General features: G+C 32.7%; 1 protein-coding gene across 1 annotated transcript in view; it reads right to left on the reverse strand.

Annotated features, from left to right (window-relative positions):
* Nucleotides 1-1,622: 1,622 nt before the first annotated feature.
* Nucleotides 1,623-15,198, reverse strand: part of LOC128885453 (pyruvate dehydrogenase (acetyl-transferring) kinase, mitochondrial) — a 33,207-nt gene continuing 19,631 nt past the window's right edge. Inside the window, exons 2-8 of the mRNA XM_054139512.1 lie at nt 10,184-10,391; nt 9,182-9,366; nt 7,735-7,899; nt 5,406-5,581; nt 4,503-4,727; nt 2,570-2,808; nt 1,623-1,822 (exon numbers count right to left, since the gene is read on the reverse strand). Of these exons, the coding sequence (XP_053995487.1) occupies nt 2,605-2,808; nt 4,503-4,727; nt 5,406-5,581; nt 7,735-7,899; nt 9,182-9,366; nt 10,184-10,391 (1,163 nt within the window). The 3' untranslated portion in view covers nt 1,623-1,822; nt 2,570-2,604. The remainder of the gene's footprint in view (nt 1,823-2,569; nt 2,809-4,502; nt 4,728-5,405; nt 5,582-7,734; nt 7,900-9,181; nt 9,367-10,183; nt 10,392-15,198) is intronic.

The following is a 15,198-nucleotide window of genomic DNA, read 5'->3' on the forward strand; positions in this document are numbered from 1 at the left end:
ACATACATAAACACGTTTACAATTTGTCTAGCTAATCAATTAAAATCGAGTGTTAAATCACAGTTTGTTATTCGTGTGCAATTCGCTTTAGAAGAAAAGTTAAACTTTGACTCAGGGGCCCATTTTATTTTTGTTAAAACCTATCAAATGAAAACTAATCAAAAAATGAAGACTTTCTTTATGTACTCGTATCTTTTAAAATATTGGTTTTCTAAACTTTTAACTTGCATTTTCGGACTTTTCAGGTCAACAATTACAAGATCTGATAAGTTTTAACAAAAATAAAAATGGGCCCTGAGACAAAGTTCAGCCAATTAAAAATTAAAATGCTGACTTAATAAACGCAAAACGTGAACACAATCACGCATGTATAGTATTAAACAAAGAAAACGATCTCTTTTTACAAAACGTCCAAAGAAAGTGTCGAACATTGTTTTTTATTTTTAAAATGCTTACTTAAAAACACAAAGTATCGAACATTGTTTTTTATTTTTAAAATGCTTACTTAGAAACACTCGGGCCTAAACCATTTGAATCTATTAAATCTATACCAGTCAACGCTAATAATTTAATACCTATCACGACATGACAGTCAAGCGCAAACATAACAAGTCAACAATCTGAAATAGTCTAAGTGTTGAATTCGCTACGTTATTGAGGTGTCTCATAAAATATTGCATGTTATTTGGGTCGATACATTGTTGAGAAATTCAATTTATGGTCATTACAAAAATATATTTCATGTTTCTGTTTTCATTGTTCATCATGTTTATGTCTAGAACGATTTACTCAACAAACATGTTTTATACTTTTCCGTTTGAATATTTTTTGATGAAAAATTTATGAAATATTGTTCAAATGTTACTCTTCGAACAACATAAGTTAAAATAATATAATTCATTCAATTTGTTTGAAAAAATTTATAGAAAATGTGCTTTCCCCTTCACTATGTTTTCTTAGATTAAACTTCCTCTTATACTAAAAAGTCCTTTCATAAAACAAATTAATAAGTTTTGCTTATACCTGATTCAGACTTGAACACAGTTTCCGCACCAGAGGAAATGGAACAACTATGATTTCATCAAAGTTAGATGTGCGTAGTTTTGTGCCATTAAAAAAACTAGAATGATGTTGAAGAGAAATACAAATAATCTTAGACCGAATACAGATCATTGATCATTATGTTCGAATCAATGTTTTGTTGTAGTTGACAGTTAGTTGACAGTTATAGGTATTAGCTATAAGTACTAATTCGTTACCCAATACAATATAATATTTAGATTTATTGTTTCTATACTTTTCAACATAATTTACAGTCAATGTAAGAAGTATTCGTACAGCAATCCATTTAAAATAAATAGTACTAATCTTGTACTAATACTTATTACACTGACTGTATACGTAAAATAGTAAAATAGTTGCGATAAAATTAAGCCAAGTTAACGAGAAAGTAGGATCAAATAAGCTGCAAGGAATATAGAGGCCTCAGAAGTCGTCGTAGGGTTTAGAGATACGTGCAATATTTTCTGGAACACCTTAATATCCCAAAACCTTCATTGTTGCGTCGACGACGCGGCGACGTTCAGGTCAACGAGGAAAATAGGACGCCGTTAATTTGGGTTCGGATTTTCGATTACCGTGTGATATGTAGTGTCATACTTGCGAGCAACGATTCAGCTCTCAGCCACCATCACGGTCAGTCGTCTACGATCCTCTCGTGAAAAAATGCGAATTCGATTACGGAGGTTTCGATCGCAGATCGGCTCCTGTTCCTTTCAATTTTACCACGCAGAAGTCGTGTGAGATTTTTTTCTCGAGCCACCTGAAGCAAAGAAGTTGTCCTGATTAGCAGTCTGAAATTCCCTTGTTTCGTTCATTTTTACTAAGCTATGAAGAGGTCAAATTTGTTTGTACATAGTAAATCATGGCTCTGGTATGGGTAATCTGTGGAACTATTGAAGCGGTTCTAAAATTTTGTTCAATAATAAAAAGCTGCACCCTCCCTTAAGGTCAAGTTCATCGAATCACAGATTCTAGTATAATACTTGTAATACATTTTTATTAACCCTTTGCACTCGAGGCCTTCTTTTCTGGTATCTATCAGCAACTCGAGATGCTTTCTTAGCATTCTATTATCACGAATGCTAAGCTCAGATTGACTTTGAAAATGAGATTTCTAATTTGAGATTTGAAAATCAACAATCATTTTATTGACACTTCAAGTCTGAGAGTCACATCTTGAGTGCAAAGGGTTAATAACTTTTTAATAAAAAGCGAGCGACGGTTAAAACCTCATGGATGTTACTCAGGAGGGTGCCCTTGACAACATATGTCAAGGTTAAGGAGATCATAGGAGATGCCTCCCCTAAACTGAATATTTACCAAAAAAATGTTTCTGTAATTTCAATCACGTATACGAACACGTATAAAATTCTAAATAATTCCATTGATTCGTTTGTTCATAATAAATTCGCGAATAAGGCCTTATTTTTCACACTGTGGGACGCATCGAATTTCTATAAGCAGTGAATAACATTTCAAAGTAACGAAAATAACGAAGGCTACTTACTTCCCCTTTCTTTGATCTACAGAGATGAAATTTCGCTAGCAATACCTAGCTTCTTTTTCCTCCTTTTCCTCCTTTCGTGGATGCTTATGCCCCTGTTCTTGGCTCATACGTAATTGTCTTGTCGCCATTCCACCGCCACACTGACTACTCCAATCAGTGGTGGACACCGCAGTCCGATAAAATTTCGACGAAGTCTTATTGAAGATCGGTAGCAGCTCGTTGGCTTCATTGGACAAAGCCTGTCGGGTGGAAAATTTTGTGTAAATTAGGGGTGGAAATTTTGGCACAATTACAAATAAAACAAAAGAAGGTTTAGAGTTCTTTGAGCCCTCACACAATTGAAAATTGTGTGTTCATGCGTACACAAATCCATTGGTTAAATGTTAAATGGTTAAATGTTTTGTGTCAATGATTTTACACAATCGAGTGTAAGCTTAATTAAAGTCGAATGTGTTATCTGATCTCAACAAACGTTTTCTGTTAAAATAGTAAAAATTATAACTACAACACATTTTTAACGTTATCTGAAAATTAATACAACATAACAGTTGACTAAATTCTTACACAGTATATCGCATAAGAAACAGTTAGACTTGTACCCTATTAGTTAAACAAATTAGTTAAACTTAGACACAAAAATATTTAAAGTTACCAACGTACTCAACATAGAGTTTGTATTATCAGTTGACATAACTATGATATGTTATATTAATGCTAAAGTATTGGTAGACCATTTGGGACATGTGATTTGTGTTGAATTTAACACAAAATTTTCAACAGTGTATATATAGAAGTCACTCACTGACAGTGCTCTGAAGAAAGGGGAAATGCATCCATTGGGTTACATAAGCGCGCGCTATCCAACTTTTATCTTCGTGTTGTCTGTTCTAAATTCTTATCAATGTTCTATTCTTAAATATTGATAAAATAATGTTTGATACTATCTCTGTTATTTTTACTTTAGCGTGTGTGTAGCATCTCGGGATTTAAACTGTTTTATTTACAGTGTGTCACGGTCAGAGAAGTTGTAAACACATTGCTGTACAGCAAAGTTGACAGTGATTACTAGATTGCGGATATATGCGATACAAATTCATATTTTTACAAATACAGAAAAAAGATATAAATATAAGTATCAGGTCATCCTATAAGTTCATGCTGGAGACTGTGTCAATATTTAACAAAAAACTACAAAAATGTTACAGTAATGGTACAATGACTATTTTAGGAAGGTGAGAAAATATTGTAAAATCAGAGAGAAGTAACCTTTTTTTATAACACTTAAGAGTATGTTTCACATATTAATTTGAATAGCAGAAGTATAAATAGTATGAACTTTTAGGACGACCTAATATTAATGTTTATTAAAACATGTGCATTAATGTTGGTATTTTATACCATTTTGCATTTATGCACATTCTTATCAATTTCTCCATATTTTCATTTGTTATAAATGCATAAACATTCGCAATCTAGCGATTACTTTATCATCATTTTTGATAATCACTCATGAATGTCAAACTAGTTGTCATAATTTTAATTGTAATCTGCATGTTTAAATTAGTAGTTTGTAATCTTTGGGTGTTAATCATCTTGGGCCTTCATTGATTACGTAAGCATCCCAAGGGGGAGGAAGTGTTTTATCTTACTATGAGTCGAAATTCGCCTGGGAGCTAAAGGGAGTGACTGGGAGTGATTGATTTGTTTCCTTACTTTAAGAATTATTCTTTTTTTAAATAAAAATCTTCGATCTATATCAAATAATGTGTTTGACTGTAACTGAATCTTTTCTAACGTAGTGTACATTATGGATTACATTTTGAAGTGAAAGGAAAAGTATTATGGACATTCTGCTGTTTGGTGTGACTTGTACCTTGGAAAATGCTGTACAACTGTAACTGTGTATTTGTTAAATGGAAAATAGGATACGTACCTTGAGGTATATGATAGCGTCTGTACCATAACCATCGCAGCTTTGAAGGACAAGATCGCCGTGGAAGTATCTGGCATATAGTCGCGATACTGGAAGACCGTAACCGTATCCAGCGAGTGGAACGTTGTGAGGGTCGGTTATGCTTGGCCGAGGCGCTGTACTGTACATATACTTAAACAAATGGTCCATTTGGGAACGTGGAATGCCACCACCTCGATCAGACATCTGCAACAATTATTTCAATCAATACTCTTTGATTTCAATCATGACATTTAAATAAGAATAAAATTTAAGGATATTTAGTAGAATATTAAGTATTAAGAATATTTAATATTAATATTATTATAATTATATAATTATATTATTAAGAATATTTAGTAGAATATTTAAGCATATTTAAAATTTAAGGATATTTAATAATATTTAATAATAAAAGGAGGTTCCGAGCATTTATTAAAATTATGAATCTTTATTGTTCGGAACAGAAATTTACAAAAGATTAGTGGGGGGTTCTAATTCAACTGGTTTAAAAAAAAAAAGAACAATTTTTAAACATTTGTATTTTTAGAATCCATAATTCCTAATTCATAGAATGCCAGGGAATGCTCGTACAGAAATTGATCTGGTAATTCATGTTTGTAGCCTACTGAGAATTTGTTATAAAGATTGTTTTTGACTCAAATGCGAGCCTTTCTCAATAAATATTAATCTATTATATGTTAAATAGGAGGAGGAGCAAAAACAAATTAAGAAACATAAAATAAGTAGTCCTCTACCGACATGCACTTATTTCTTTCTTTCTTTAACGAAAAAAACTTAACTCATCCTCAGATTGAAAATGTTTTTTGAAACAAATATTGAATAAGTTATAAATATAAATTATGCGTCTCTCGAATACTCTACCTTTACACAAATGTCTTCTTTACCACGCGACACTATCACCTCTATCGGTGGATAGTCCTCGTCAGAGCTATGATGTTCCATGACTGCTCGCATACTGTTCTTGAACAGCTCGAACAACATGTGGAACAAATGGCTCGGTACGTAAACTATCCTAATATGGCTACACCGTTCAAGCTCTGAAACAAAGGTAATACATAACGATGAAACTCCTGTAACTGATATATTATTATTGTTGTGCTGTTATTGTTAATATTACTGTATTTCATTATACAGGATGATTCTTATAAGGTGACCGATTATCTGTGAAATTTGAAGACGTATTGAAAAATTGTTCAGAGTATTCCACGTTCATAGTTTTCTATGTACAGTGCCACTCAAATTTTTGAACGACCTTAGATCTTTCAAAAATAAAACTGTTTTGTACCTACTAGTTTCATTAACAATTTTATTGTTTCGCATTAAAAGATTAAAAGATGCATTATTCAAGTATGACAAATATTGGGTGTGTTAAGAGAGAAAACTTGTGTCTCTTTAGCAAATACAGCATGTCCCAGAATTAGTGTAAGAGCTGAAAATGGGAAAGTGGTTCAGAATCGTCTCAGCTACCCCCATTTCTAGCTCTCACACTAATTCTGGAACACCTGTATATTCCAATTAAGACAATGTCCATATACTTGTGAACGGGGTAGTGTGTACATATTGCATGTAATAAATGCATAAGATCCACAGTCTAACGATAAGATATCCAAATTTCATATCTTATATTCTTTTAACATGTGGATACGTCTCAGACAGTTACCAATATGCACTCAATATTTCTTTCTTTCCAGCTACAAGTCTTAGCATGTTGACTGCTTGTTTATTATTTCAAATTGCACAATTTTTTACAAGATGTGTTCATATGCTTTCTTATACAAATACTATGTATTGCTTTCTTTATATGGTAAATATTCCCACATTTTTTTTCTATGAAACACCGGCTCATATATATTTGTATACATACAGTCAGTGTAATAAGTATTCGTACAGGAACCATTTATTTTAAATTAGTTGCTGTACGAATACTTCTTACACTGACTGTAAACAGACTGTAAGAAGTATTCGTACAGCAACTAATTAAAAACAAATGGTTCCTGTATGAGTACTTCTTACACTGACTGTGGATCTCACAATCAGTATATGTATGGATACCATATCTTCATTTGCTTACGTAAATTATTCGTGTACCATTAAATCATTAATATATTTTGCTACACATGTGCAAATTGAGTGTAAACGGTTAATGTATCAGGTTTATGCATAATTATCCGAAATTCTTACCGTATCGTTCTCATTTGAAATTAACGTTGCTTTTTATCAAGACAGAATATTTTCAGAAGATAATTCGTCATCATGTGTGTCGTTAATCTTACTCATTTGCGTTGTATTATGCTCTACCACGTCAAGAATGGGTAGACGGATGATTCTTATATCGTCATTTCGTGATCTGAACTTTAATTTACAAAATTTTGACTTTAATGTACAAAAAAATTCATTTGTACTTTTTTGATAAAACTGATAGTTTTGCTGTAATACTCAAAAATAGGTCACTTCATAGATAACTCAACATTTGAGCGACTATAACTTTGATACAGTTGCCTTTATGGAATTTCGACAAGAGATCTTTTTTGTAGAGCATTTAATTCCCTACAGAAGCATGTGTGTAGATTTTCTGTACAACGTATTGTTAGCCAATTATGAAAATCAGAAGAAGCAAAAGAAAACGTTTCCTAAGTTATCCTTATGGAAAATAGAAAAGTGTTACGCGGAACCTTTTAATATTAATATTAAGAGGCCAAATTTTAATGGGCGTATTCTTATATCTAAATAAAACTTTTGAATCCTGTTTTGTAGAAAATTTTTTTTTCATAATACCATAATCTTTAATACTACACCTACCGAGGTTTCATTTGTACTTATTTCTACTTCTTTTTCAATTCAATGCAAAAATATTTCAAGAGATGCTAAATTGAATAATGCAACGAAACGATTGCATATATAATTTATATATTGCATATGAGAATTAATACGTCGTGATAGGTTTAATGTTACAATATAAATATTGGCTTCGAAAATCTCCGGATAATTATACATCAACCTATAAGTTGGCTTCTAAGATGTTACAAACTTCCAAACGACAGTGTAAAGATTTTTCTTTCAATTCGTGGAGTTACATAATTACACGATAGCCAATATATATCGCTATATTCACTATACCTACTACAAAAAAATTGTTTATGTTATGCTACTTACTAGGAATACATATAGTATCAACATTTTTCAAACTTGCCGTTATGTTGCTTGACTATCAGTTCCGGGCTAGCCAGATAATATTGATCGCACAACAACCTCGCTTTCTCGTAAGCGTCTTTCACGACGCTGATAACGTCACACGACGGATCTATGGATCCTACGTGTCTGCTGTGCTCGTTTAGTTCGCTGCCAAACAACAATGCTGCAACAAAGAAACGTTTCTTTGAAAAAACCGACGCTAAGCCATAAAGTATTCGCTTTTGATTCGCGACGACGCTCTTAATCTCATCGACGACTACAAAACAAAGTTATTTTCACTTGAAAAAATAAAAACACTTGTTTTTCTTCACTGTTGTGTACTTATTGATAACGGTGTTTAATTTCCTAATCTCGCCGATGGCAATGAAACAAAGTTATTTTTCATCGAGAAATAAACAACCTGTTTCTTTACTCTGTTAGATATTTTTCAATAACGGTGAATTTATAGCTTAAAGCATTTATAGAAGTATTTATAGAACATTCGAATGTGCGAGAAAGTACAAAATGGACGCAATATGCAAGAATATAAAAACTTGAAAGTATGTTTGTACTATAATATTTGCAGATTAATTTCTTGCAGTTCGATATCGAGAGAGGCTCGACATAAACGTATTGAAATCGGAAAATTCCAACTGTAAAGAGTTAAAATAAATTCCTATTGCGATTGCAAAGATTCTATTTTGCATAAAAATCCGCAATGTAATTATTGGTCAATTTTATAGAGTAGTAGTTTTATCGCAACAAAAATTGAAACGCAATAAAATAATCTAACGTTTCGATTTATAAAGGGTGTCCAAAAAATGTTGGAGGTCCTTGAAAGGGATGGTTCGGGAGGTGATTTGAAACAACTTTTTCCTTAGCGAAAATGTTATCCGAGCCTTCATTATGGAGATACTAACAGAAAACTCCGACCAATCAGAGCGTGCCAAGGGCGTGGCCTACGGCTACTGTGGGCGGTCCATCGCCATACTCGCGCGCTGATTGGTCGGGGTTTTCTCTTAATATCTCATTAACGAAGCCTCTGACAACATTTTCGTTAAGGAAAAAGTTATTTCAAATCATCCCCCGAACCCCTTTCAAGGACATCCAACATTTTTTGGACACCTTATATATTTTTTTGAACCTCTTCAGGAGTCTATAAACTAAGGAATGAATAATACTTATACATACTTAGAAGTCAAAAATGGTATAAAAAACTAAAACAATGGGAAAAACTTATTTTTCATAATTACGAATAGAAAATTATATAACAATGACATATAAATGATATAAAATAAGAAAATAGACAGAATTAATTTGGAATTACAAGTATTATTCATTCTTTAAGCTACAGATTCCTGACAAAGACCAAAGAAACATTATTTTGTCGTTCAAACAACAAAAATATTATTAAAGTGAAATTTGATAGTTTCGATCGTGGTTTTAATATACACTTTCTAACTTACTGTGTTGATTGATCAACATCCGAATGGAGATTCTAGACATGAGGAACCTGTCCAAGAAATACTGAATGTTATTCTCCGTCTGAACGTCGACGTCGTGCGATTCTTTCAGTTCCAGGACACCCTGTGCCATCGTCTCGACGATATCCTTGTGCCTATTACGGACTTTAATTAACGTTTGGCAGAATCTACCGGAAAGAAACAAATTGTAGTTAGCTTTATCTATTCGGTGCTCATGAAACGTTTAACAGATTCCTTAAAGGGAAAGTTGGTTCAGCCATGGTTTTTTTCCAATGCATATTTTGTTAAGATATATGTACAATTTATTTTTGTTCTTGAAACTCTTTTTACATATATAAAGATACATTCAAAGGAAAAAATTTGACGCTAAAGATGTAATATGAATATACAGGATGTCCCAAAAATGGTAGAGGTCCTTGAAAGGAGTGGTTCGGGAGGTGATTTGAAACAACTTTTTCCTTAGCGAAAATGCTGTCCGAGGCTTCGTTAAGGAGATATTAACGGAGAACACCGACCAATCACCGCGCGAGTACGCCGCGGTGGACTACCCACAGTGGGCGTGGCTACGCACTAGGCGGCCGCAGTAGCGTAGTTTTCGCAAAGGAAAAAGTTGTTTCAAATCACCTCCTGAATCACTTATTTCAAAGAACTCCAAAATTTTTGGGACACCCTGTATACTCTGATTATTGAAGGAATCACTCCATGAACTTCATACATCCCATAAGTGAAAATATTGAAATCTCCAAAATCCAAGTGTCCACATAATTTTAATATAATATACTACTTGGCGTCCACCGCTTCCAACTATATTTCAATGTCTAATTTGACGCTATAACTTTGTGAAAGCAAAGTCGAAAAGTCGATTTTTTCTGCTGGACCAGACACTCCCCTTTACTGGAGACAGTTTATTTTCATGAACAGTTTGAGGAAACAGAATTCTGCAGCGAATCGATTCAAGAAAATGTTGTGACGTTGGAGACTCACTCGTCTAAAGTGTTCTCGTTGACTTCAACCTTCTCGAAGTGCACGATATCCTCGAACGAAGTGACGTATAAATTATTAACTATACCCACACTAGGCATTCTCAACAAGTTGTCTGGTAGCAGGTGGATCTCCTTCATTATATTGGCCAGTCGGACGGGCAGCTCCTTCCTTAAGAATATAAAAGACTTCCTTTCGCAAGCACTTAGTCCTGAAACATAAAAAGGTTTCCTATAAATATATATGTATACAAAACCACGCAAGCGAGAGTAATTAATCACAGTTTTGTTTAAATCAATAGTTCTCGACCCTCTTAACCCTGGCCAACCCCTATCGATACGAGAGAACACCCCTTCTCCAACACCTCCACAATATCATCTTTGCAAATCTCTGCAAATGAAGTATTTGCAAAAATAAAAGAGTGAATATTTAAAAAGAATTGTAATCTGTGATATTTAATAAAATGTATGAATTGTTACAGATTAAATTAAAAAATATAGTTTTGCAGTTGGTGCATAATCCACATTGTACAAATCATCACAGTTTGTTGAGTAGCGATTCACCCCCGTATTTAATGTTTTAAATGAAGTATCATTGACGAAGTAAGACTCCTGTTCGTAATTCTTGTTACTTGGTAAAAGAAATGTCTTTGAATAACATAAACTAAGAAATTTCAGAACAATATTAAAAGGACAGAAAATAAATAAATAAGAAATTATGAATTTTTAGTCTGAAACGAGGGTTAATTAATACGTTTCAAGTTTTTGTTTTAGTCATTTTGGAAAGTTATGAATGTTATAATTGACCGATGAGAAATTTTACTGTAGTGTCGCGCACCTTGTACCCAAGAGCACGAGGGGTCATTCCACGCTAAATGGATTACTTGTTTTGGGCGATGTCCCACAATCAGATTTTGTCCCAAATGAAATATATCGTAGTTTATGTGAAATTAGGGGGGGTTTAAGTCATCATTTTGCTCGTTTCGAAACCGTTTGAGAAATATAAGCCTTGAAATATTGCGATTTTTGCCCATTTTCGTGAAAATGGCTTGTGCATTTGAATTTTTTTCTCTGGAACAGTTCATCCTATCGACCTCTTCTTTTTTTTTATTTTAATCGGAAGAGATTGTTCTTCCTGAATATATTTTTACTTGGAGCAGATCTGATTTTTGCAATATTAAAAATCATAAATAAATGTTTATTTTCCAAATACCACCTCGATGTCGCGTTTCTAAAAATCCGAAAAAATTGTCATTGCATTTCTGGAAGTTCTCTCTACGAAATAACTAAGTTTCATTCTAATGTTCTTTCGATTAGCGTCGTACTAAAATATTAAAGACAGCTGCCTCGTACTGCATCAGGTAGACTGGCAGTGCGGTTCGGTATTATGGGACGAACCGCCTCTATTCAAAATTTTATAGCGGCCTTCCTTGACGTGACACCGGAATGAAGCCTAACTATTTTGTAAAGAATACTTTAAGGAGTACGATAATAATTATCTCGCATTTTTAAAAACGCGACCTTAAGCTGAATTTTACAAAATAAAAATTTATTTAAATTTTCAATATTTTTACAATTAGTTTGCAACCGAATAAAAATATATTCGGATATAGTAATACCTTCCCAATTAAAAAAAAAAAGAAAAGGTAGGTCAATAGAACGAACAGTTCCAGAGAAAAAAATTCAAATGTACAACCTTTTGAACAATTTTGTCAAAATTTAGTTGAAAATAAATAAGTGTAGTTACGTGTAAGAGTGTAATAAATAAAAAAAGATCAATTACTTAAAAAAAAAAATGCAACTCGAGGATTTGAACCCTTGATTATCCGCGTAACATTCTAGAATCTTGCCATGTACTTCAAAAACATATTCTTCACTGACGTAAACACCAATCACGTCTTTCAATTTTCACGAAAATGGGCAAAATTCGCAATATTTGGAGGCTTGTATTTCTCAAATGGTTTCGAAACGGGTAAAATGACGACTTAAACTCCCCCTAATTTCACGTAGACTACAATATATTTCATTTAGAACAAAATCCGAGACATCGACCAAAAGAAGTGATCGATTTAGTGTGGAATGACCCATGTTTATTTACTTTTCCTCTCTATGTTGTAATTGAAATTTAAATGAATCTTTACACTAGAAATAAGTCAACAAATATAATTGATTACAATTGTTATTATGGCAATTCATTTTTAAAAGCGTGACCTCAAGCTGAATTTTACAAAATAAAAATTTATTTAAAATTTTCAATATTTTTACAATTAGTTTGCAACCGAATAAAAATATATTTGAATATAGTAATCCTTCCCAATTAAAATAAACAGAAGAGGTAGGTCAATAGGACGAACAGTTCCAGAGAAAAAAATTCAAATGTACAACCTTTTGAATAATTTTCAAAAACAAAAAATTATAATGTTAATATTTCCTTAACCTCGGACAATATTTTCGCTAAGGAAAAAGTTGTTTCAAATCACCTCCCTAACCATCCCTTTTAAGGAATTCCAACATTTTTGGGACACCCTGTATACGTTTGACGGAAGTCTTAAATTTACTCAGGATATTTTTTCTGCATCGCTATATGTATAATGAATTAATGAATAACCAAAATATTTTTGTTTCACAGTTAACAATAGTCTTGAATACATTTTTACTTCTACAAGAAAAAATATGCCAAAGTACTGTTGAATAAAACGTTAATTTTATATATGCTACATGTTTTTATGTTAAAGTGTTGTTAGCTAACTTCTATAATTATTACTAAACTACGGATCTTTATGCAAAATAAAATCTTCGCGAACGTGCCTCCGAAAATTGAACCTAAATAGGAATTTATTTTATTCTGCACATATTATAACGCGAACTTTATTTCCAATCTTTTTTATATTCTTGCGTATTGTTTGCATTTTGTAGTTTCTTGCATATTCAAATTTCCTATAAATACATAAAGATCCGCAGTCTAATTATTACGTACAACCTGTCACTTGTAAATTATTAAATATATTTCCTTTACAGTTATTACCAGTTTTTAGTCGAATTTTAGTTTAAAAAAAAAAAAAAAACATGAAATACGTCAAACAAGTGAAAGATTACTACACTTTATACGTTGAATATTTTGACACCCTGTTGTTCAAATTGATTTATACTAATACAACTCAAGTATCATAATATGGGAAATAACTTCCCAAAATTTCATTAAAATATTTTCAATAACACGAAAGTTACAAATTTTTTTATCGCTGAGAACTGTTTCATCTCACTACGCAGCGCGAGAACGTGTCAAAGAAACGCCGCAAAATATTCAAGCATCTTTGAATGGAACAAGATCAAGGGTTACCGTGACTTTTATCGTAAACACGTCGAGGTCTCCGTCTCTTCAAAACAAACGTTACGAATTTCATAGCCGATTGTCACCGCGGGCTGTACACCTTGAATAAAAAAAAAAACTATTTTCGTACAAAAGGCCGTGAATACGTTTCCGATTAAAGTGTAAATAAGAACGAACAGACGAGACGGTTAAAGTCTAAAGGCCGGGAGGCTCGACCGTCGTTGATTGCACGAAATACAGAAATAATAGTTCGCGTCATATTGTATCTTATCAGACGGGAAGTACGTTTCCCTGTCGCTTCGCGAAAGGTCCGAAATACGCGCCGACCTGATTTCGTAACTAGCAGAGAAATAGCAACAGTAGCGAAGACGCTAGTCGTTTTATCCCAAATTAAACTTTCGATGATTAATTCTCGATTCGCTTGGTACCAATGCTTTTAGCAATTAACACAAATTTCGCTTGTAATCCTGTTTTTTCTATTAAAAGGGTCGTACTACGGCTAATTATATCCGAGTTTTTTTTTCGAAATTTCTTTTTCTAGATCACCAAATTACGCACACTTGAAATTATTACAACATTTCGACTGGTATTGAAACAAACGATATAAAATTTTTCAAGCAAAGATATAGTTTTTTTTCGCGTAAATATAATATATAATTTGATACAAATTTTTTCAAGCGAAAATATAGGTTTTTTTCGCGTGAATATAATATATAATTTGATACAAATTTTTTCAAGCAAAAATATAGTTTTTTTTCGCGTGAAGAGCTCTCGAAAGAATTTTTTTAGGCGTTTTTCAAAGGCGTCGACTCTAACTATTTGTCCCCGTTGAAATTTTGAGTTAATTGACCATCTAGTTTACGAGACACGTGATTAATCAAAATAAAACGTTATTTGTGAGGAAATATGTAAAATTCTACGAGAATGGCAAATTTTGATTAATCACCTATGCAATTTGAATACATGGTTCGTGCTTATATTAGTGACGAATATATTTGTGTTGTACAAGACAAAATTCTAGAATGTTACGCGGATGACCAGGGTTGAAATCTCGCCAGTTGCAATTTCTTTTTTAAGTAATTGATCGTTTTTATTTATTACATTTGTACACATAACTACACTTATTTATTTTCAACTAAATTTTAAATAAAATATCTTTATTTGTGAGAAATTGTAATAAATAAATAAATAAAATTTAGGGTTTCTTTTTTAACTTGGGTCTCGGGAAAATTACGTTCCGTACTAATTGGTAACACTGTACTACACCTGTAGAAAGTCCTTCGTGAAAATTAATTCGTTAAAAAAGAAAAATTCGAAAAACTGCGCGTAAAAATTGTATCAATTAACTATGATGTCACCTGATAATTATTTCGAAAGGACAAACGTTTACGCGAATCGTTCTAGATATTTTTATCGTGCCAGACGATAAAATGAATTTATCAGTCAAATTTACAAATAATTAGACGATAAATCGATAACGATGTTTTGCTTGCCACTGTTTTTCATCGAAATGTTTTCACTGGGTGATTCGTTCACCCAAACCGCTTCCTCTTTTTTCTTACGCGATTGCGTAAGCTAAAAGAGCTCGTGATCGCAATATTTCTCCGGCAGAGTGTACAGAGCAATTAATAACGAACAACTATTACATATGTAGCATCAATACATACGTGAAATCCGTTCGAATAAAT

Source organism: Hylaeus anthracinus, unplaced genomic scaffold, assembly GCF_026225885.1.
Source record: "Hylaeus anthracinus isolate JK02 unplaced genomic scaffold, UHH_iyHylAnth1.0_haploid 11981, whole genome shotgun sequence".
NCBI classification, from domain to species: domain Eukaryota; kingdom Metazoa; phylum Arthropoda; class Insecta; order Hymenoptera; family Colletidae; genus Hylaeus; species Hylaeus anthracinus.